Source organism: Artemia franciscana, chromosome 1 (assembly GCF_032884065.1).
Source record: "Artemia franciscana chromosome 1, ASM3288406v1, whole genome shotgun sequence".
NCBI classification, from domain to species: Eukaryota; Metazoa; Arthropoda; class Branchiopoda; order Anostraca; family Artemiidae; genus Artemia; species Artemia franciscana.
Window position 1 is genome coordinate 67182755 of NC_088863.1, and position 25745 is coordinate 67208499.

At 35.0% G+C, this 25745-nt stretch overlaps 1 protein-coding gene across 3 annotated transcripts in view; it reads left to right on the forward strand.

The window, feature by feature from the left end:
• LOC136033082 (acyl-CoA-binding domain-containing protein 5-like) overlaps nucleotides 1-25745 on the forward strand; it is a 47127-nt gene that overhangs the window by 16675 nt on the left and 4707 nt on the right. For 2 of the 3 annotated variants that reach the window (XM_065713689.1, XM_065713697.1), the window contains exons 3-6: nucleotides 1612-1805; nucleotides 7412-7563; nucleotides 15043-15182; nucleotides 19262-19569. In XM_065713689.1, coding sequence (XP_065569761.1) covers nucleotides 1612-1805; nucleotides 7412-7563; nucleotides 15043-15182; nucleotides 19262-19569 — 794 coding nt within the window. Of the gene's footprint in view, nucleotides 1-1611; nucleotides 1806-7411; nucleotides 7564-15042; nucleotides 15183-19261; nucleotides 19570-22520; nucleotides 22640-25745 lie in introns of all 3 variants that reach the window. The other variant, XR_010618850.1, reaches the window with a different exon arrangement.

Here is a 25745-nt window from a genome sequence, read left to right on the forward strand (position 1 = left end):
TCTTTTTGGACATAGCATATCACTTTCGGATAATTTTTCTTTTTCATAGAAAAGAAAAGCTCTTTGGATTCTAGAATTGTTTTATATAAAATATCTGCGCAATCCCAATTCTATCCAGGAGTAACATTATACCGTTCTAATCCTTTTCTCTTGTAGGCTACACTGCCTACTGTAATGCTATTTGCATTAACTTACCTTATTAGCAATAATAAGTTATTCTGTATTAAACTACGTCACAAATGCAAATTACGTGGGGTTTTACGAAAACCAAATATCTTTAACATCATAGGCTTAGTAGTCTATATCAAGCCTACCTTTTTCTGAAGATTTAATTAAGGATGCTTCTAAATGAAATAAGGGATTTACATAATTTTGGTCTCTTGTCCCGAGTTCTTCGCGTGCTACACTTAACTTACTAATCATTATTGCTATCTGTCGGATCGGGTCTAATCTCTTTCATTAAAGAGAGTTTGGAACATGAATTACCCTCCTCTAGATATTTACGAAAAATTTCAGAACAAGCTAGAAAATCTGGGTTTAAAAATCTGTTTTGAAAGTTAGATGTTCCTCCTAGCCTAGAACCATTTTCTGACAAATATATTTAGGAAAATTTTCTGACAAATTTATTTAGGAAAATTTTCTGACAAATTTACTTAGGAAAATTTTATGTTGGCCAAATCCTGCGCAAAAATTTTGCTCCTTAGAAAGATTATCAAATCTATAAAAAAAGACAAGTCTGTTCGCCGAAGTCTCTACAGCTTATGTTTCTTTGCATATTTGAATTTCGAACATTTACTCGTTTCATGTTGTCGTGAATTTCGCATATATTACGGTGAAAGACCGAAGTCTGGTACATTCGCCGGCGAATGTCCGAAATTCCTTTTCTCTGCTTGAGATCAATCAGCTTTGCCAGTCAGCTTTCTCAGTCTTTTGTAAAGTTTGATGGTAAAAGTTAAAGTTAGGTTAGGTTAAATTAGGCTATAAGTCTCAGAAATGGGTTAAAAACTTAGCCCAACCTAACCTGTCATCATCAAACCTTGCATAAAAATGTAAAAGCTGGCTAAATCCAAGGAGAAAAAAAGTAAGTTCAGATATTCACCGGTGAATGTTAACATTCTCCAATTTCAATCTTTCACAATCTCATATTTTTCAAATAATCCTAAGAAAAAACAATTATTTTGATGTTATCTTTTTTTGTCAGACTTAAGATTTTTTATGGTCTAAGGGGCAATCTGTATTTAGTTGTCATTGACTCGCATAGTAGATGTTATTTTAAGTGACCTTTTGAACTTAGAATACGGCATGTTGGTAATTTCCTAGACTCTGTGATCGCTGCATAGGCATTGTGCTTAGTGACGTGTTTAGAGAATGATACATTACTCCTACACATTACGTACAACATACTAAAGTCTTCATACTTTCAATCAATTTCGAAGAATTTATCTGTATACGGTAAAACTGGAAATCTTTTATTTTGGAATTTAAATTTTAGATTTGATTGATTATCCGATTACAGGTTTGACTTTTACCTACCGTAATATTTTTTTTTAATCCTCTCTTATCTCTCATCTTCTTTTTCTTTCTCTCTTTCTAGAATTGTTTCCTTTTTAGGGCCATTCAGTCCATCTACTCATTTGCAACTGAGATTCTATTCTTTGTACAAACAAGCCACGGATGGACCATGTAATATAAAAGTACCGTCATTTTTTAATATTGTGGCCAAGGCTAAATACGATGCATGGAAGAAACTTGAAGATATGTCTAAAGAAGAAGCTATGAAAGAATACATAGAAGAGCTGAAAAGGGTAATTTTTTAATTAAATTTTGTTTCTTCATCACTTATTTCGTATTATCTATCATAGCTTTCACTTATTGCTTATTTATCTGCTTGGTTTAAATATTTATCAGACTCTGGTAATTGGCCTATCTGAGAATTAGGCAAAAATTGTTGAAAGTTAAGGAGGACCTAAGCTATTTAATATGGCTTTAATGAGCTTTAAACATGATAATGCCACAATAAGCCCACGCCTGTTCAGCTGATTATAAAGCAAACAGAAGAGTAGAGCTATCTTAGACATAAATAAATATACTTTACTGAATAATAATAGCACTGAGTTAGCTGTGGAAGTCACACGATAAGAACGTATCAGATGAAGGAGAAGTAAAAACAGACAATCAGATGAAGGAGAGGTAAAAATGGATTATCAAAACTTTACCTAATATTTTCAAGAAGTTGAGCACAGAACAAAAGACTATAGACACTGTTTTGATTTTTCGAGGTGAAGGACAAAGGAATTGGCAGGATGAAGTGAAGATTTATCCACGTTTTTTGGCCAACTGGTCTGTTGTTCTTGAGAAACCGACGACATTTTGCGATGGGCATCGGAGTTCTGGTGTATTTGTCCAAAACGCATCGCAAAATGGTGTCTCCTTTCCGATAGCTTCTGAAGCCTCAATATCTGCAAGTTGTCCTCACAGGGCATTTAATTTGCCCCAAATATTATTTGGCACGCCCACTTCGGAATATTTTCAAGATTTTGCCAAACGAGACAATTATATTCGGTTTGTTATTCGACAAAAATACAGTATAGGCTGTGCAAAATAGAAATTTGACCCCTTGCTCCTACATTTTTATGGCACTTGGTATTAACCAAGTTACATATAGCAATCGCAAATTCTGTTGGTCTGTCGGTCCCGGTTTTGCTACTTTAGGCACTTCCAGGTAAGCTAGGACGATGAAATTTGGCAAGCGTATCAGGGACCGGACCAGATTCGTTTTCCCGATTTGACCATCTGGGGGGGGGGGAGTGGGGGCCGGTTAATTTGGAAAAAAAAATTGAAGTATTTTTAACTTATGAGCGGGTGATGGGATATTAATGAAATTTGATGTTTGGAATGATATTAGGTCTCAAAGCTCTTATTTTAAATCCCGACCGGATCTGATGACATTGGTGGGAGTTGGAGGGGGGGAAACCTAAAATCTTGGAAAACACTTAGAGTGGAGGGATCGGAATGAAAATTGATTGGAAAAATAAACACAAGTCTCAGATACATGATTAACATAATTGGAACGGATTCGCTCTCTTTGGGGTAGTTGGGGAGGGGGTTTTCTGAAAAATTAGAAAAAATGAGGTATTTTTAACTTACGAACGGATGGTCGGATCTCAATGAAATTTGATGTTTAGAAGGATATCGTGTCTTAGAGCTCTTATTTTAAATCCCAACCGGATCTGGTGACGTCGGGGGGGGGAGTTGGGAGGGAGAAACCTAAAACTTGGAAAACACTTAGAGTGGAGGGATCGGGATGAAACATGGTGGGAAAAATAAACACAAGTCCTAGATAGATGATTGACATAAACGGAACGGATCCGCTCTCTTTGGGGTAGTTGGGGGGGGGGGGTATTTCTGAAAAATTTGAAAAAACGAGGTATTTTTAACTTACGAACGGGTGATCGGATCTTAATGAAATTTGATATTTAGAAGGATATCGTGGCTCAGAGCTCTAATTTTAAACCCGACCGGATCTGGTGACATTGTGGGGGAGTTGGGAGGGGGAAACCTAAAACTTGGAAAACACTTAGAGTGGAGGGATCGGAATGAAACTTGGTGGGAAAAATAATCACGAGTCCTAGATACATGATTGACATAACCGGAACGGATCCGCTCTCTTTGGAGTAGTTGGGGGAGGGGTTAATTCTGAAAAATTAGAAAAAATGAGGTATTTTTAACTTACGAACGGGTGATCGGATCTCAATGAAATTTGATATTTAGAAGGATATCGTGTCTCAAAGCTCTTATTTTAAATCCTGACCGGATCTGGTGACATTGGGGGAAGTCTGGGGTGGGGGAACCTAAAATCATGGAAAAGGCTTAGATTGGGGGGGATCGGGATGAAACTTGGTGGGAAAAATAAGCAGAAGTCTGATATACCTGATTTACATATTTGGAACGGATCCACTCTATTGGGAGGGGGGATTAATTCTGAAAAATAAGAAAAATGACGTATTTTTAACTTACGAAGGAGTGATCGGATCTTCATGAAACTTCATATTTAGAAGGACCTCGTAACTCAGGTCTCTTATTTTAAATCTCAACCGGATCAAGCGTAATTGGGGGGGGCAGTTGGGGGGGACCGGAAATCTTAGAAAATACTTAAAGCGGCGAGATCAGGATGAAACTGGATGGGAAGAATAAAAACGTGTCTAAGATACGTGACTCTCTTAACCGGACCGGATCTGCTCTCTTTGGTGGAATTGGGGGGGGGGGGGGGGGTAATTTTGAAAATTGAGGCATTTGTAACTTACGAAAGGGTGACCAGATCTTAATGAAATTTGATATTTAGAAGGATATTGTGCTTTAAAGTTCTAATTTTAAATTCCAACCAGATCCTGTGACATTGGGGGGAGTTGTAGGGGGAAATCGGAATTCTTGAAAAATGTGAAAATTGGGGTATTTTTATCTTACGAATAGATGATCGGATCTTAATGAAATTTGATTTTTAGAAAGAATTCATGTCTCAGAGCTCTTATTTCAAATCTCGACCAGATATTTTGACGTTGGGGGGGGGGGAGTTGAAGGGGGAAATCTTGGAAAAACACTTGGAGTGGAGGAATCGAGATGAAGCTTGGTGAATAGAATAAACAAATGTCCTTGATACATCATTGACAGAATCCTACTGGATTCGCTCTCTTTGGGGGAGTTGGGGGGAGGGGTTCACTGATTTGGCGAGTTTGGTGCTTCTGGACGTGCTAGGACGATGAAAATTGGTAGGCGTGTCAGGGAGCTGCAAAATTTGACTTTATAAAGTCGTTTTTCCAGATTCGACCATCTGGCTGCTAAAGGGAGAGGAAAAATTAGAAAAAATCAGGTATTTATAACTTACGAGTGGGTGATCAGATCTTAATGAATTTTGATATTTAGAAGGACATCGTGACTCAGCGCTCTTATTTTAAATCCTGACCGGCATTAAGCCTCTTATTTTCCTTTTTAAATCAATCTATTGATTCATAGAATTTTGTTAGAGCTCATACCATATGATCTCTTGGCTCTTAGCTCTTCTCGCCTCGTCACAAGTGCCATATGAGCTCTTAGCTCTTTTTGTCATTTGGTGCACCAGTAGAACTTATTGTAATTAATTTTAGTTCTCTATGGCATTTGGTAAGGAATCGCAATTATTGTATTTATCCCAAAGTGCTTGTTTTGGGTTATTACACATGTTGTTTCCTAATTGTGCTCAATAAGTTACAAATCCATCCTTTTGCAATTAAAAAGTTTCGTCAGAGCTGCATTGAATAGAGCACAATAATTATGTTTATTATTAAGTCAATGCAATATTTGAAAAAGAAAACGACAGAAAAGTGCCACAGCTTTGGTAGATATTATGAAAACATGTACTTTTATGTATTCCGAGTCTTCCAGTGGAGGGGGGAGGAGAAGGCTACCTCCTGGCCACAACCTGACTTAAGACAGAGGGGATTTTTGAAGCGTAGACTGTATGTGTGAATCCCATTTAAGGTCTCTTTTATGAACTACTCCTTGTATTTTTATTTCATCTTTAATTGTAACTCTAATGTGTTCTTGGAACAACATTGTGGTTTTCAAGAAGGTAACACGTAGAATATGTCTTTGTTTTGCTAACCGCAAGTATGACATCTGCAACATAATGATCTATCTGATCATAGAATTGTAGCTTGATTGGGAATTGCTATGCAAAGAGAGGGACTAGCTTACAGCTGCTGTAGAAACGCAAGACGAGGGGGTTTCACGTCAGACTGATGTTATCGAAAGGAACAGAAGCTTCTTGCCACCTATAGGGAAGACTTTTGCAAGTGCCTTGTTTAAGAGTACCCAGTGCCAATAGTAGCTGAGAGTTTCAGAAAATGAGATTTGACTTTAAAAAAAACGTGTGAAAAATAACATGGATTTTGTTGTTAACTTGTTAGTTCGAACGTATAAAATTTATCACTTTTAGAATTGTATTTATTATTATTTATCATGCAAATTTTGTTTCCTCTGATTGCTGCACAATCGAAATAAAAATGGGAAGGGGAAGGGGGGGGGGGGTCTAGACGAATATCACATAAATAAGTCAAAAAGCCATTTGCTGAAGGCTTCAACTTCACGTATAGAAAAACACATAAAATATCGGCTTTTTTCTGTGAACGCTAAGGAACAATGTAAGCAAATGAGTCATCGGATAGTATCGTAAAGCAGTTTTTTACTGTTTTAAAAAGTAGAGTTGAGAGAAAGAGTCAAAATTTAGGGTAAGAAGCGGGCCGTTTAGGAGGGAACAGCCTGTTTCATATACGGAATAATTTCTGTTCGTTTTAAGTTTTATTGTCGCTCCTTACTTTCAGTATTAAAAAAACTCGTTTTTTTAATTTTATTTATGAAAAAGACACAAATGTAATTCCTTTGAAAGAAAAAGGGATATTTTTTAAAATATATAACGATAAAAATATACAGCAATATAGCGTTAAATTGCATTGCATTATACAAACGTTATGTTATGTTGTTATAAAACATATAACAATATAAAAATATAGCAATAGATAAAAAGATAAGAACTCGAAGTTTAACTAGTAAATTTTTTAGTTACTTTTGTTAAATATTTACTTTAATTCAAAGTCCCCGTTCTTCACTCTTTCTCCGACCTCCTATTCTTCTTCATGTCAAATGCACCATGTTAAACGCATAAAATAACCTATTTCAGTATATGGTGGGTCGGTCTATATTCAATAAGGGACTTAAATTCTGCTCTCAAATTAATTTTAATTTGTCATTAATTTTAATTTAGGGAAAATTGGTTTTATTGTTCTTGTCGCCCAAGCACCTCCTAACTTGAGATATAGTCTGTTAAAAATTGGATGCGCGGGTCTGTTTTTTCATTTGCAATTTTGGTAAAGCGTATGTATTGCTTTGGCCGTACTAGCTGAGTGGTTGGCACGTCAGACTAGAAATCCTGTGTTTCTACATTGCTTTTGAGTCCTTGTATCGCTGATTGTTTTGTTTGAAACGGTGGTCAGTGGTTTGATTCTGTAAGCTCAGCTAGAGTCGACCCAATTCAAGTGTGTGCCTGGGGAAAAAATGGGAAGCGTCTGATGATTTGTTCCAAGCTCGTATTGCACTCCAATCCGAAGGTAGAGAATCAGAAAGTCAGTACCTGCGCTACACAGACCATTGGTCAGCATGCGAAAAAAGTTTTTAAGCTTTTAAGCCTGTTTTGCTTTCATTCCATTCCACAATTTGTTTTCTATGTATAATTTTATCCTTTTGATGAAATCATCTTTCATGTTCTGGTTCAATAGCTTTCAGAACTGTTTTTAATTTAATAAAAAAATTAATTTAATTAGAATGTATTTGCTCTGCAATTTCATTAATAGACACCAGATCTAACGCTTGTCTTTTACAGATAGTCGAAACAATGTCGTTTACTGAAGATGTGGCTGATTTTTTGGATACTCTCGGACCCTTTTACGAGATAGTTTATGACAATGGATCTCCTACGAAGATCGAGAAACTTGAGGAAATTTTGAAGAAAAATAAAATGGATGTGGATACTGGGTATATACTCTTTTACATTTTCGAAGTACAAAGAAAAAATCCAAAAAAGCTGTGTGTTTACAAGTGAAAATTCTTGCTGACGAATGTAGATGTCTTACAGTATTTAAATGTGACAAAACTGGGCCATACTATGGATGAAAATGACCAGAACTATTTTTTGAAGATTTTCTTTATAACATAAAATGATGATAGGTGTTAGTTCAAAATAAACGAAGAGGGGTGTTTAACAATTAAAGACTAATAGTATTGATATAGTTATCGGACATTTTATATTTTTATTGTAAAAAGAGGGGGATTTTTCTTCTTTTTTTTTAAATGACTTAGTCTGTTTTTTGGAATGCAGTATTTTCCCGAGAGTGTTTGATTAGGCAAGATACTATAAAATAGGCAATACGCCATTATAAAAAGTGCATTTAAGATACATACAAAAAATTGTCTCCAACATCCTTCTGTGCATACAAACCTTGACAAAAAATATATTTCCTGTAGTTTTATGCGCAATTCAATTCTTCTTTTAAAAATACTTCTAATTGTTTCCCTAATAATATCGATATTTGGTTCACAGTGAATTATTAAGATGGGACCTGACAGAAAGGTAGGCACAAAGTAATATCAATTCAAACTTTCTGCTTCATTTTATTTTGGTCTACTTGTAGTAAAAATAATAGTGACGGGAACAACTGAACGGGTTGATAAACGACGTGACTGAAACGTCCAACAACGTTTTCAGATCCTTTAGTCTGTTGCTTTTGCACCTGAATAGAGCGTGTTGTATTGTGCCCTTTTTTTTTGCAAGTTTTGGTTGGAAACTTACACGATTACAATCTCGTTCTTGTTACAATGTTCTACAAGTTCTCATTTTAGTAATAGGAAATAAAAAACGAATTTTTTCATATGAAATTAAAGTGATTGGTACTTGGAACGAATAGAAATTAATCTGTATATAAGGCAGGCAGCATCATCCTTTTTATATTGCAGTCTAGTGGTCGCTGCGCTTGAAACGAAGTCAGATTGCAAAAAAAAGCTGGAAATAAAGTCAGACTGAAACGCCAAGAGTGGGGGTTTAGAAGGTGGGTGCGCCCATATATACAGAAGTTCTGTTCTTTTAAGTTACAATGTCACGTTTTAAATTCATTTTTGCTTTGTTTTATTGAATGACAAAGATCTTGGAAAAAATGCATTCCTTCAAATATTTATACAGAGGGTCGGGACTTGAATTACCAAGACTAGTTATTCCATCATCATTTTCATGGTTTCAAAGTGAACCAAATATTTTTGTACAACCCACGGGAAACAAGACAATAAGCAATTTATACACATAGGTAATGAGTGGTTTTCTTTCGATTTTGGCGAAAATAAAGCTCCTGGTACTACTTGAACCCCCCCCCCCCCCCCGTGAAGATATGTTCTATAGGCATTCATGACCACCACCACCCCCCGCTCCTCGCTCACCATATTATCGTCTATACTACATAGGAAAAGATTATCTGCAATAATAGAGGTTTTATTGTCTTTTGGCATCAAAACGAAGGGTGCAATGAAAAAATATTCCCAGGAATCAAGGGGCATTATAAATTATTTTATGAAGAATAAAGTTTGGTAAATGAAGATTTAAAATCAAGGTTTATATTAACTGTTTATTTTGTATGGATCATTAGCAATGTATGGGCCATCGTTTGGGCAGTAAGGTTTGTATGGCACTTGGTATTAACCAAGTGGCATATAGCGATCGCAAATTCTGTCGGTTGGTCGGTCTGTTTGTCCAGGTTTTGCTAGTTTAGGCATTTTCAGATAAGCTAGGACGATGAAATGGCGGGTGTATCAGGGACCGGGCCAGATTTAATTAGAAATGTTGTTTCCCTGATTCGACCATCTGGGGGGGGGGAGTGGGGGGACGGTTAATACGGAAAGATTAGAAAAAGTGAAGTATTTTTAACTTAAGAACGGGTGATCGGATCTTAATGAAATTTAATATTTAGATTGATATTCTGTCTCAGAGCTCTTATTTTAAATCCCAACCGGATCCAGTGACATGGGGGGAGTTGGGGGGACCTAAAATCTTGGAAAACGCTTAGACTGGAGGGATCGGGATGAAACTTGGTGAGAAAAATAAGCACAAGTCCTAGATACGTGATTGAAATAACCGGAACAGATCCGCTCTCTTTGGGGGAATTGGGTGGAGGGTTAATTCTGAAAAATTATAAATATGAGGTATTTTTAACTTGCGAAGGAGTGATCGGATCTTAATGAAATTTCATAGATAAAAGGACTTCGTAACTCAAATCTCTTATTTTAAATCCCGACCGCATCCAGTGTCATTGGGGGAGGGGGGATCTTGGAAAACACTTAAAGCGGAATGATCAGGATGAAACTTGTTGGGAAGAATAATCACAAGTCCAAGATAGGTGACTGACATAACCGGACCGGATCTGCTCTCCTTGAGGGATCTGGGGGGGGGGGGGAAGAGTAATTCGGGAAAATTAGAAAAAATTAAATTAGAAAAATCTGAAGTGTGTGATCAGATCTTTATGAAAATTTATATTTTAAGGATCTTGTGCTTTTGAGATTTCATTTTTAAATCCCAACCAGATCCAGTGACATTGGGGGGAGTAGAAGGGGGAAATGGGAAATCTTGGAAAACGTGAAAATTGAAGTATCTTTTTCTTATGAATGGGTGATCGGATCTTAATGAAATTTGATATTTAGAAGGATCTCGTGTCTAAGAGCTCTTATTTTGAATCCTGACTGTATTGGATGATATTGGAGGAGTTGGAGGGGGGAACGGGAAATCTTGGAAAACGCTTAGAATGGAGAGATCGGGATGAAAGTTGGTTGGAAGAATAAGCACAAGTACTAGATACATGATTAATATAATCGTACTGAATCCATTCTCTTTTTTGGGATTTGGGAGGGGGTGGTGTTAATTTAGAAAATGAGAAAAAATAAGTTATTTTCTGAATTAAAATTGGATGACTGTGTCTTAATGAAATTTGATATTAGAAGGAACTCATGTCTCAGAGATCTTTTTTTAAAATACCGACCAGATGATGGTTGGGACTAAAATCACCCCCCCCCCCCAATGTGACATTAGGGGGAGTCGGAGGGAGGAACCAGAAATCTTCGAAAACGCTTAGAGTGGAGAGATCGGGATGAAACTTGGTGAGTAGAATAAGCAAATGTTTTAATACGTGATTCACGTAACCGGACTGGATCCGTTCTCTTTTTGGGGGAGTTAGGGGGGTTCCAGTGCTTTGGTGAGTTCGGAGCTTCTGGACGTGCTAGTACGACGTCAATTGGTAGGCGTGTCAGGGACCTGCACAAATGCTGTTTATTGTTTCCCCCGGTTCGACCATCTGTGGGGGGGCTGAAGGGAGAGGAAAAATTAGAAAAAATGAGGCATTTTTAACTTACGAGTAGGTGATTGGATCTTAATGAATTTTGATATTTAGAAGAACCTCGTGTCTCAGAGCTCTTATTTTAAATCCCAATCGACATTAAGCCTCTGATTTTACTTTTAAATCAATCTGTTGATTCTTATAATTTTGCTACATCTCATGCCAAATGAGCTTCTGGCTCTTGGCTCTTACGACCTCGTCACAAGTGCAATATGAGCTCTTGTTTTTCAAAGTGGAAACCCTGATGCATTTTATTTCAATGATTTTAGTTTGCCACCAAAAATTTATATTCGATGGCTTTTGACACCCTTAGAGCTAAAGTTGCTATTTTGTGCCTAACAATGGTAGAATATGACATTTTCCTACTTTTTTTGTTGGGAGGTGGGTTTTAAACAGTGAATTTCCAGGTACATTTCTAATGAGACTCCTCGTGATATTCCGCGTCCATGTGTTCTCTCAGCCCAGAGGAAAAAGCGAAAAAAAATGCGAACCATGATTTCCTTCTCGGGAAGAATACAAAAACTCTCATTTTTACAAAGAAAACTCTTCAATGGATTCTTCCGGTGTGCTGAGCTTCATTCTCATCAGAATAGTCTGCGCTTATGGAGATTTTTTCTCCTTTTTTTTTTAAAAAAAAGCAAATCTTCCCCGACTTAGTTTCTTTTAGGTAAATTTAACTCCCTGAAATTCAATTTAACACTTATTTTTATAAAAAATAGCTGTCAAATTTTACCTGTGGAGAAAAATCCATATTTTCTACTCAAAATTTTAATTTTGGCTTTGTGAAATAAGTTGCATCATCAGACATTTGTAAGGAAAAGAAAATTAACAGTTTATCTCAATCCAGTGGCATTTATGCACCAAGCTTTTAACCCCTGTTGGCGTCGTTCAGTTGGCGACGCTGTTGGCGACAGCTTCTTATTCTAGAATCAATTGCAATCAACTTCCATTAATATTGGCGTTCGAAGGAGATTTTAATAGCACAATTTTTTCACGTTCCGCTGTTACAAAGTGCTTATTTCGACGACACCAGATGTGGGCAAATTCATTATTTTATTAAGGAGTCCAACTTGAGTCATATTTTTGTCATATTTGACAAAATATGTCCTATTTCAAGTTTGTCATAATGATTCATATTTTGACATCTTGGTTTATGTTCATATACAGCAAGATTTATGCTCTTAAGTCATGCATTCGACAAAGAACGTAAATAAGGTGTTTGCCACTCCCCCAAAAAATGACGCATTAAATTCTAATAATCTACTCTTCAGACAGCGAATTCCCAATGTATTTTTATCTTAACAAATACATATCAAATTTTTGGGAAAATAACTTACGAAAAAATGGATGCAGAGAAAACAAATTCAATCTAACAAAAACAACTTATCAATAATACAAGAACAATTACGCATTAAATTCTAATAATCTACTCTTCAGACAGCGAATTCCCAATGTATTTTTATCTTAACAAATACATATCAAATTTTTGGGAAAATAACTTGCGAAAAAATGGATGCAGAGAAAACAAATTCAATCTAACAAAAACAACTTATCAATAATACAAGAACAATTAAGTCTAATAATTCCTCGTTCCGACAGCGAGTTCTTGTCGTTATTTTTCTCCTTACAAAATTCTAAAAATCTTACAAGACAAACTCTCCCTCAGTTTAGTGTTTTATATAGATAAAGTTTAATTACAAAAAATTGACTTTCTTTACCACAAAGGTTAATAATCAGGTTAAAAGTTGAATGCGTTATTGGAATTAATGGGACCATTTAAAAATGATTAAAACTGACCGTCGCTTACTGACTGAAGACTCTTTCATCATTGATACGAATAGTTCCGAACAACAATTGTATTCTCTCAACGTACCTTAGACTAATATTGCGCTTCACTAATTAATTATACGACATTGGATCCTATTAAAGGAGTAAATAAAAATCAATTAAAGAAAAAACGTAAGTACAATTGATAAAACATCGACAAGAATGAATACGCTGTTGTAGGAAAGATGCTGTAGTGTATAAGATGTTGTAGAGAATTTTTTCCCATTGAATACGGACCTAAGCCTTCTCTCCTTCGTACGTCTTTATTTACATGTTTATAAGAAATGTTTTGTTCATATTAATTTTCCAATTGTAAGAAAGAGTATGCAATAGTATTGGGAATTCTACTTTTTGTACAAAAAAATATATTCCATTTTGCTACCATTATGAAATATGACTTGAATAAGTCTTGAAATTGTTATCAGTGTCCGCTCCCCATACCCAAAAAATGGAACACTGTCGGAATTGTAAATCGTAAGGAAATCAATACATTCCGGTAGGGAGTAAGAATCTGAATTAGAATCGAGAAAAAGATGAGTAACTATTTTACTTCTTGCGTCTCCTTAGTCTCTTATCCTTTGTTCAAAAGATTTTTCTTTTTAAAAAGGGAGTTAAATTATTCTAAAGTGTAAACGCAACGTAAAGTGTTAACAGATCTTTTTCAAGTTTTATTTTACGCTTTATCTTAGAAATTTTTAGTGGTAAATTTCATTCTTTTTAGAATTTCTCTTTAAATGCACGGTAAAGATTAGTCTTTCCCTATCTAAATATGTTACTTGCCATAGGTACACAGATCAAAGTGGATTGGGAGAGGCGGGGGGGGGGTAAACAGGGCTTCCACTTCTAGGGAGATTATCCTATTTTTTTAAGTTAAACTATTCTAAAGTGTAAACGTAACGTAAAGTGTTAACAGATCTTTTTCAAGTTTTATTTTACGCTTTATCTTAGAAATTTTCAGTGATAAATTTCACTGTTTTTAGAATTTCTCTCTAAATGCAATGTAAAGATTAACCTTTCCCTATCTAAATATGTAACTTGCCATAGGTACACAGATCAAAGTGGATTGGGAGAGGTGGGGGGCAAACAGGGCTTCCACTTCTAGGGAGATTAGCCTATTTTAGGGAGAAATCACTTATTTTAGGGATACTTATTTTGAATCTAGGGATAAAGAGAAATCTGGGGTAAAGTAAGGTTTTTCTGGGAAATCTGGGGTAGAGTAAGGATTTTAAGAACGCCGACCAAAAGTCTGTTGAAAAGTGGCTTCAGTTACCAATGTTGAAAAATTGGATAAAGAAAAGAGTGTCAAACAAGTCAAAGAAAAATACTTATGTCCCGCACAGTAGGTTTAGTTTGAAGTATTAATATTGTGGGAAATCAGAGTTGACCAGGCATGCTCTGATCAATCATTGAAAAAATTCAGAGACAAATTGAGACAAAGGTTGGCAGTTGCAGCATTCAAAACTTCTGACTGCGTGGGCAGTAATTCCAAAGAAATTGAACAGCGCATCTGTACAATTTTGGCTGAACATGAATAACAATTTCATGCTGCGCTATGTTTTTTTTCGTGTAGATTGTATGGAAATATAGGGGGAAAATATCCCGTTTTCTAGGGAGAAAAATCAGACCTATAGACAGGGAATTTTAGGGAAAATTGATATAAAAATCGGGAAAACTGAAATCGAAAAGTACAAGCACTGGGTGCAAATAAAGGGATGCCTCAATGCTTGTCCTCCCTCCTTATGAATAGCGAAGAAGCTATTGTTTGATCAAAGAAATATAGTTTTTATGCTTTTTAATAGTCGGTATCGTACGAATGGATCCTTTTTGGGAGAATTGAAACCAAACAATATTTGCGTAAACAGAATTGAGGATATTTTAAATGTCAAGCAGTTTAATTTCTTTCTATTATATATGTCTTATTTTTTGATCTATTGCACCTAAATCTTGAAACTGACGGTACTGACTCTTATTCATCTTAAAGCCCAATACTGATTTAAAAGATAATTGGGACTCTTATCTGTTTAAAAGATGGTTTCTAAAAGAGTCAATCAATTTAATTAATTATATTGATTGCCTGTTTGAAATTCAAGCCTACTTTAGGACTGCAAAGCAGCTAATAAAATAATACAACTTATGTTAGTATGTTTAACATTGACACTTCATAGAAATGACCATGGCCAGGACTCCTATATACTTTGTCAGCAAACTTTTCCTTCTTTCAGCTTTCAAACTTCTCATTACTTCATTTTTGTTTTAGGTACAACACTGAATCAAAGAATAGTCCAACTCCTGAAATATCATCTCTGACATCTACCAATGTTCAAAGTTTAGATAGCAAAAGCTTTGACGACCAATTTCAACCCACCAATTTTGATATTACGAGCTTTTCTTCTACAAGTATTGAATTTTCTAATTTGTTCTTAATATGTGTTTCAAACCTATTTTTATGATTCACGTTGGAATATTCATTACTTGTAATATTTTTTCTTAATGTTTTTCTTAATTTTTTCTTAATATGTATTTTTAACCTATTTTTATGATTCATATTCGAATATTCGTTACTTGTAAGAACATTGAAAAGAATATTTAGTTAGTAAAACTTACTTTTGAAACAATTAAAGTAGGATGTGCAATGCAACTTGAGTATATACTATAGGAGTAAAATCAATCAATAAACTGAAATCCATGTTTAACTAGGGTCTCCCAATCATAGAGTGGTGCGGTAACTGATTTTAAAAAAGAAAGTGAATGGGTAGTGATGATATATTGAAAGGGATAAACTTAGTAAACATTACTACTACTAAAAACTAACAGCGGCACCAAACCGCCTAAGGTTAACACCGCTGTGTACCAGCTCATCTTATTCAAAGCTCTCCTCTTTACGCTCCCCAAAAAGTTTTAATTTCCTTTAATTTTTTTTTCGTCTTTTTCCAACTTCTCTCGGGGACAACCTGATTTTCTTTTGGCCCTACATGGATGGCCAAAGGACGACCTTTGTTGATATTACATAAAAAACTAGTTTTTTTTAACTGAAAGAAAGGAGCGACATTAAAACTTAAAACGAACAGAAATTACCCCGTTTAGGGGTTGTTTCCCCCTATTTTCCAAAATAAGGCAAATTTTCTCAGGCTTGTAGCTTTTGATGAGTAAGACTAAATTTGATGAAACTTATATATTTAAAATAAGCATAAAAGTCCGATTCTTTTGATGTATCTTTTAGTATCAAAATTCAGTTTTTTAGAGTTTCGTTTACTATTGTTCTGGGTCGCTCCTTACTACAGTTTGTTACCATGAACTGTTTGGTGTCATCCTTCACCCTTATAACATATTCTAGCATCTCAGCCTTTCTTACATTATAGCCCTAGAAAGTGGGAAAGATTAGTTTTTTTGCATAGATAGTAGTTTGAAATATGGTCCCGTATTGGTTCTAGTTTAAAGCATACCAAGCATTGGTTCTAGTTATAAGCATACCCTCCTGCTTGAATTTTTAACTGATAAAGTGCCAGTGGTGCTTCTGGCCTCTCTTGCGCCCTGAGCAAATTCTTTATTAGTCCCCGCCCCCTCTTCCAAAAATTTGCAGGCTAAATTTTAACAAAATTTTTCATTCTTGCTCAAATCTGACTTTTCTTACTTTAACCTCTGGAAAATCATTAGTTATCTCGTCCCATTTGATCGCTTCTAAGTCTTTGCGGTCTAGGCACATCAACGCTGAATCATTTAGTTGCACCTGGCCCATAATCGATCTGAGGTGCGTTAGTATTAATCTAAGTCTACTAAACAACTGCTCATCACTGGTCACCACTGGTCATCAAATAATCATTGGTCACCACGACAATCGCCAATAGTATCTGATAGCTAACAAAAACCTTTTCATCTCCGTATTGCAAAATTAATTCCAGCACATATATACGTTTCTTTAAAAAAATGTGTCGATCTTAAATTATTTTTTTAATATCTTGGAGTTCTTCGAACAACTAAACATGATCTAAATCATTGCAATATTTTACTTTTATTGCTACTTAATTTTGTTTAAAGGAACGGTGATAAAGATATGGGATAAATGAAAATTTTGGATTCAATTGCATAAATTTGAAAAATTTTAAAGTGATTATGATCGTTAGAGGATCTATCTGAAATTTTGCCCCCCCCCCCCTAAAATTTTTGTGCCCCAGATCAGGTGTTCCCTGTGTCCCCTTTTCGAATCTTCCTCTTTAGACTCTAAAGGACGTACGAACTTCCTATTTCGTATAAATGTTGGTATAAGTGGGCAATTTTTAACAAGGATTCATAATGCGTATCAGCACCGCCGGTAGGGACTGTAAAATCTAATGCCGTATCCTTTTTTTTTATTCATAATGCGTATGCTGTGCCCCATTTATTAGCATTAGCACTCTTTTGGGAACTATTAATGACTGTATATCCTTTATCCGAAGTTTCTATTTGGTATCCCTTTGTGGTAAAGCAACCGACGGCTCGTGTCTAGTTTTGGTATAGCGCAACCCTTTGTTGTTTTTGAAGAAAATCAGACTCGGTTTATGAAAATTCTAGATTATGAAATTGTTTATTGGATGTTTTTTTGTGAAATAGAAGTATATTTATTTTTTTTTGTTTTTTTTTTAGATTTTTTTTTTGTTTTCCTTTCTGTTATTACTGTTATTTAACACCTTGGGTGATTTTTGGGGAATCAAATGTTTAAAAGGATGGTCCGAGAGTTTCTTCTTTCTTCATTTTTCTGAATATGAACAAAGGTTTTGCCAAATGAATATATAAAATTTTGTATCAGGCATCACATATCCATTGTAACATATCCCTGTAATTTTTATGTACTCTATAAACTCTTGAAAAAGGGTTATGCCTTTTATAAAGTTATGCCATTATTCCTTGTATAAAGGTTGTGAGGGAGACTGCTTTCTTTTTGCAGTTGACTGTTGCAGCCAATTCTTTCAGGTCGACCCTCTAAGAAAAACCACATCCTTCCAGCAACTCATATCTTGGCAAAAAGGCGATTTGCAAGATATGTCGTCCCTCGCATTATATTTTCTAAAAATGACCCCACATTCTACCTTTTTCATATTCCAAGGCTTTACTAAGACGTCCAGTCAAATAGGCTAGCCAAAAGGCTGTAAGCATAGCAGAAACATGATAAGAAAGACCTGTTTTTGTAAAAGCGAAATGAGTAATGTTCTTCCTGAGTTTAGAATTATCTAGTGTGGAATCCCCTTCTCAGTTATTAATGAGTAGAAACTCGCGTTCAACCATACCTTTTGCTTTTGGACATATAGCTCCTCAAATTGTTCCTAGGAAGAAATGTTCCTAGGACGAAAAAAACTCAAAATGTTTTCAAGAATCGAAGCAGGATTAATCAGTTTACGCTTAGATCCAAGGGAAATTCTCGCAACTAGTTGTCGCATTATGTAAACATAAGCTGCCAAGATCATATTATGCACAAACTCAAGATAAAAAGATATGCCATCGGAATGAAAAATGCTTATTACTTTTCCCAGAAGACATGGCAGAAGATTAACTCATATACCGTCCCGGAGTTAAGCCTAGTGGTGTTGCCGAACACTTTATCAACTCCATAAAATAGCCCAGCCTCAGGGTCAAGCCCAGAAGATCAAAATCAGGTATTGCTAGCTACAGTGACCCGTTTTGGAAGAGTAGTTAAAGCCTTTTTCTAAACTTGACTTAAAAACAAAAATACATAAAGAAAATTATCTTGTTATTTTTGCAAAAAAAACTTGAGTTACATTTGACTTTACTCTTAGTCTTAATAAATGGTGAAGGAAGAAAAGATAGTGGTTTATATGGAAGATAATGAAAAAATATTCTCTCTCTTTCTTATTTTTATTGAAAATTGAAATGTAACGTGTCCTGGTATTTCCCCGCGGTATTAAATGAATGTTACTCTTGTGTTGTTTATGTTTTGTTTGTAAAACTTGCTTATGCTGTACATACAGTTTTCATTGTATTCTAGATTACCGCGATCTGGGTTTCCATTAAACTGTATAATCGTTTGAAGGAAGAGAAATGTTTACACTATAGCTTTACGCAGGGGGGGGGGGTATCTGCACTCTGTCATGTTTTTCTATTTCCTTTCTCTAAGCCAAATAGAGACTGTAGTTTTTTTTTGTTTTATTTTTTAATTACTGCAATTTCCAAAGTCTATGGAGCAGATATAGGTTTTTTCGATATTACCCATCTTTTTTCTAGTTAGCCCAGCATACCAAAAAGCAACTTTTCTTTACTTGTAGATTCTTAGATTTTTGTAGCTGAATATTTAAATTTTGTTAATTAGATGATAGGGGCCTATTGTTCACCGTTTGTCCCTATTATTATTATATTTTTAGGGCCTAATATGTTTTTATGTAGAAACTTGGGATATGTCACATACATGAAACAACAGAGTTCAGAAATTTAACTACGACCTGGTATATTTTTTTTTTTTTTTTTTTTAATCAAATCTTTTTGTTCAGACTCAGTCTATGGAAGCGTTTACTCTCCTACTTTTGGCAGTGAAAGCAGTGACGAAGAATTTCTTGAGCCTACTTCATTTGATGATACAGAGCGCCACATAAAAAAGTTGGATGAAACTGAAAGAAAAATTGGAAAAATAGAAAAGAAGATAGAAGAATTGGAGAGAACATGCAGATGTGATAGTCAACCAAGAACCGTTGAAGATGAAGTAAAAGAAACATTAAGGCAACTTAGACAAGGATTGGAAGATGTTAAGGACAAAGTATTGACTCTGGAATCGTCAGTCAACCCCTCTTCCACTGTGCGAGTATGTATCTTTAAATGAGTGTCTTTGTAAAGTGCGATTTGTGCATTTCTTTTAAATTAAGCTGTTTTTGAGTTTTTTCGTTTCATATATATGCAGATAATAGTTAGGTGTTGTCTACTAATGATAGTTTTGGCAACGCATTTTACTTACCATATGTAATCACAGTAAACTACGAAAAATGTAGTTTGATCACCTTGTCTCTGGCTCCATAATAAATAATGTTGGGGAATATAATAAAAGAAAGGTTAAAATGGCTAGATATGCCTTCTTCCGAATGTATATCTTCCCAAAATTGGGTTTGATTGGAAACTCGTTTGAAGAATTAAAGAGGAAAGAAAAAATGGTGTTGCTTCGATTTAGTAGAAATAGTAGTATTAGCAGTAGCAATTTTCACCATGAAAGAGACACGCTGGTTCTAATATTTCATGTACTGGTATCTTTTGTCGCTATTTATTTCCAGTTCGTATTTATTGTTGTAAGAAGCACATATCAGGACCCTGACAATGCAAAAGGGACAAAGTACAGTATTACTAGCTTTTTAGTACAATCTAGTAATAAGACGAAAGTAGGATACCCCCTAATGGGATTGTTGCCTTCTATCGGATAAAAAAAATCCAAAGGCTCCCTTCGTTTTTTTTCTGCAGACTTAATCACTTCCAATGTGCTATTCCACCGCACTTCATGTCAAGAGGAATATGAGATACTAATGCCGCTCTCTTTGCAATATTTTTCAAAGATATCTTGCTGGACAGCGGAAAACTTCAGGTTTCTCAGCAATTTTCCCCTTTCCATCAATGGTTAAGCAAATGTCACGTATTTTTGGATAGACTTTGATGCACTCTCCTCTTTTGATTGACTCCCGGCTCCTTAGTCTTCTTTTCCTTGTTATCCTCTTCCGCAGACACTTCATCAGTTTTATCAGATTTTTTCAGCAAACTTATCTTCACCTATGGAGTTTTCAGGTCCAGAAACAGAAAGGCCATCTGAATTATTTTTATCAGTTGATACGGCATTTTTGACTTTATCAGAGGATTCCAAGCAATTCTTTTCAGAGAAAACATTGCCTAAGTTTCAAGTGAACCAAAATCCAAGAGCAAGTGTAACAGGTAAATAACGGTAACATTCAAATCGTGAAGTTCTGGGGATTGCTTGCTCCTAGCTTACAGGATTTGACGATATTGCTCCCTGAATCAGTCACAATACGGATAATCTTGTATGTCAGTGAAACCTTCCTGAATGCAACATGGATTGCTGAAAGAATGTTTTTAGCTCTTAGAGCATGCCTAAGTTTTTGAAAGTGTGAAATACAGTAGGTCAACTTACACATATTTTTCGTCTTCCTGTGGTAATGGGCAGTGATATAGCCAGAGCCTTTTGCAAACTAGCAGCCAAAATTCTACCTGAGTGGCGTACCTTAAAGCAGCTTTCAGCTTAACTTCTATTTTTTTGTAAGCAACTTTTTTTTCTCTAAAATTTTCCAATTCCGATGTCATTTATGGTCTCCCCAGAATTAGATTAATAGAAAACGACTTTTCAAATATACATATTGTTTTCATTGTGTTGTATATTATTATAATACAACAAATGGTATTTTTACCCCCTCTGACCTCAACTAGGTTGGATACTAAGTGATTGAATTTTTCAATTCTGATGTCATTTTCGGTCCCCAGACTCGAATTAATGGGGAACCTTTTAATCCAGAAAATGTTGCAGAAATTTGAATTCGAGTTTCCCCCCCCCCTTTTCCCTGAAATAAGAGGTATTTCTGCATGGTATCTTTTGTATATGCTATTAAGCTAATTTTTTGGAACATTTTAGTGCCAAAAACATTTCTGCTGCTCAAATGTCGAGGCTTTGCCATTTTTTTCGCAGTTTTACTGGTCTATGTAGTTTCAGGAAGTTTAGAAAGAGACATGGTCTTGTTATTCTATAATGTGTAGTGAAGACAAAAGTCTTCTCCTCCTAATGCCAGGAATCGTGGAATATGTTGTGAGTTTTTTTTATGAAGATTAGTTTGGAGAGAAGTGACTGGTAAAAATTATGAAAACTTGAAACCATGGTTTTATTCATTTCTGTTCTGTTATTTATTGTTTGTTTGGATTTTGTATCTCATTGTGCCTAATTGAGCTTATTTCAACATAGCACGGCCATCATTGTACCTGCTTAACAATTATGTTACTGGAACGAGGAGCTTTACCAACTTAAAAACCTAATTTGAGGCTTTTTAAAGAAAGCTAACTGGTATGTTAAAACTCGGTATTTGGCATCATTATTATTTTTTTTAGATTACTTGACAATAAGATTATAACGACGAATAGCATTTATTCTTAAATTTGATGTTAGTTTTACTTCACTATATTCAGCAGATTTCATCCTGAAAAAAATAGGAAAATTGTAGATAATACTATTCGTTATCTGCTGCAATGGAATTATATTTATTGGTCTTTATATCTGCAAACACTGCAGATAACAACCGCTCCCTATGCTTGAAAAATGAAATTCTCATTTATTCTTTTTTAGCAGAAAAAATTTTAAAGGCTCCCATCAAAGATTTTGAAAAATCTTTTTGTGTCTTCATTTAAAAATCAACAAAGAGTTCTGAAAGAAACACTGCAATGTTTTCTGCAAACGCTGCAGATATTCAACAAATACAAACCATCAGATTCAATTAGCATTCTTTTTTATGCAGCCATTTCTTTTTGTGTCTTCATTTAAAAATTAACAAAGAGTTCTGAAAGCGTTTGCAATGTTATCTGCCAACGCTGCAGATATTCAACAAATACAAACCATCAGATTCAATTAGCATTCTTTTTTATGCAGCCATTTCTTTTTGTGTCTTCATTTAAAAATCAACAAAGAGTTCTGAAAGCGTTTGCAATGTTATCTGCAAACGCTGCAGATATTCAACAAATACAAACCATCAGATTCAATTAGCATTCTTTTTTATGCAGCCATTTCTGGTTTTGGCTGCTTATATCAAATGAGTTGATGTCAAAAGTGTAGACAAAATCCCTTTCTATTGATTGAATGAATCCATGCTAGCAGATGATGAGCTTGCCATGTGTTTAAGGTAAATAACCTTTCAGGTAGGGTTTTAAACAAGCTGAACTGCTTTTTTGATTTTTGCTTTTTATCTCTTCAACTTTTCTCTTTTAAAAGACCTTTAGCATTCAAAATCAAAATCACTTTCAATATCGATCGTCTTTCATCAAATGTTTTCTGCGCACATATGTATTGCTCAGCTTTACTGTATTGATCTAATAACATATTCAGGAAGCAAATATATCATTCAGTTCACCGTTCAAGGCTGTAAATAATGTAAGTCACTTTGTCATGTAGTCTACGATGTATATATATATATATATATATATATATATATATATATATATATATATATATATATATATATATATATATATATATATATATATATATATACTACCGTTATAAACGATTTATAATTATGTATGTATGTATATTTTCTCGAAAACGGCTCCAGATTTTTCTGGAAAATTGGCATCCTGATATGTTCTGTGGCCCAAAAAAAACGATCTAGATATGTCAGAGGTTTGATAAAATTCGTCAAGAGCCTTAAATTTGGGCAAAAAAATTTTGTGAGTGACGTCATTTTTATACACATCAGTCACACTTATGTGGAAAAATTGAAGATTTTCATATTTAGGGAAGTTTATATCAAATTACTGGTAATTGTGAGAATATTTGCATATATTTTGACAAGGGATTACAAAAATTGAAAAGCCGTAAAAAAGAAAATCAAAAGTTTGTACCTTAGTAAAAATCATTGTCAAAAATCGGACTTGCTGTAATAATCAAACATCTTTGAATAGACTTCAGAATGAAAAGTCATTAAGTTTTGTAAAGAACGAAAACCTGGTGATTGGAAAAATATTTGTATATATTTTAACAAGGGATTACAAAATGACAAATCATAGCGAAAAATTTACTGACAAGTCTTCAAAACTCTAAAGCAACCTGTTTTACCAAATGTTACACGCTGGAAATCTTTTAGGCAGTTTTTTAGTAAAAGGTATTATAGATATAACTTATGTGGAGACATTAGTCAATGCCTTTGGTGAACCAGAAATGCCTAAGCAAAAACTGCGGGGAGGGTTAAGGCTGAAGGGATGTATCCTTATCTCGGACATTTTCTGCCAAGCCTCGGATTGTTTGCAAGACGAAATCATTGCTATGTTGCATCTTTTTTTCCTTTATTTTATCATTTAGAAGCCAAACTGAAAGGACTTCAGAATGGTCGTATTGGCAGGCTTGCTTGATAGTTTCTGTTTACTTTTTACTTACACTTTTTACTCAGTGTTCCTTTCGGTGAGACTTGCTAGTTTAAGGGTTCACGAAATTGCTTCAACGTCTATATTTATTTATTTTTTTTATGATAGGGATAAGGTGGAATTGGAACAATGAAGAAATGTCTCAAACTTCTTATCATGACCATTTCTTTTGCGTAGATCTGACCATGTTTAAGAAATTGCAATCCTCATTTTATTATAAAATTATCAAGTTTTGGGATGTAGTTTACCACAAGAGAATAGATGTCTTCATTTATTATTCAAATGAAAATATTCTTTGCTGTATAACTGCAACCGTGATTAAAATATTTCTGCATAAAGATAACCAAGCAGTAGCCAGATTACCTATGTCCTTCAACACCGCCAATACAGTTGAAAGAGAGTGCAAGTAAGAAAAATAAAGTGATTGAAAATGTTACTATTGAAGATAGGATTTATCAAAAATATTCTTGTCGAGCGTATGACTACTAAAGCAATTAATAAGATTTTATATTAACAAAGGCTTTTTTTTATATATGTAAAATCATTTTAATGCTTATTGGATGATATTGATTAAGTAAAAAAAAAATTTTAAAGTAGACTGAAAATATATAGTTCAGGTCCATCATCCCCTCCTCCACCTCCATCCCTGTCCGATTGCCAACTCTTTTGCAGAAGAGTAGGCATATTGGACTCTTGGTTAATCTATACTCTTGCAAACATTTAAATTTAAATGATTGGAGAAACAGAGTTAGCCAGGGAAAAACCCCCTTTCCCCTGCACACCCTACTGCTAACTTGTTACTAAATAGTTTAGCATATGTCACCTTGTTTGCACTGAAATATATAAGAACATGTAAAGAACATTAATGAATGTACAAAAAATGCCCATAAAATCCTCCAGTGATTCTATTCTCCCCGTCTTTTGTTTTGCAAATTGGCAGTCATGTGGCGTCTTCATTGAATAGAATAAGTGTGATAATGCTAGCCACGAAATATGTATGTGGCCCCTCCAACCTACCTTTCCTTGCTAACGTTTTGATAGCGTGTTTGGCAAATTAGAACTTACTTGAAACGTAATGACTTTCGCTCGGTACTGATGGAGGTACGAAGTGGACCCTTTCCACTCCAGCAAAAGCCTCTTCTCTATCCCCGACTAACATTTTGCTGAAAGCTAATTCATATCTGAAGCAGATGAAATACCAGCATTTTCAATATACGATTTAAGGAACAAACGAGTTCCTTGGCCAATTTAACATAAAATTTGCTCTCACCACCAATTTTTTCGGGAAGTTAAACAGTTTTTTTACACTGATCAGCTTGAAACCTGAAGGGTACGTGCCTTCAACAACGAGAAGTGAGCATGACAGCATTTGAAGTTATGCTTCTCTGACTTCTCTACGGCTGTAGTCAGGTGCGCTCTAAACTTATGGGGCAAGTAATTTGATTCAAGGGGACATGATGAGTTTTCAAGTCATACACCACTTTCAATCCCCGTCTATCTTCTGTATGATATCTTGGATTCACGGGATTTTATGTAGGTGGGCTCCTTCAACTAAGGACACTTAATAAGCAATTTTACACTATGGCCTTGGTAGCGCAGGCGCTGGGAGATTCCAAAGTCTCATTTTTGGAGGATTTCTACTCAATCCTAGAGAGTGACTTGAAAGCTAGAATCATAATGTTCATCTTCAGATTAAGTTGTGACGTAAAAATGTTAATATATGTTAATTTAGTTTCAAATGGCGCCCCTTGGGTCATTTTTCAAACGTTCTGACATTTCTGTTTGATATTTCCCAAAAAATTTCTGGGATCCCTGGAAATTGTTTAAGAATAATCTTAATAATTTTTGTTATGAAATGTTATTCAGTTC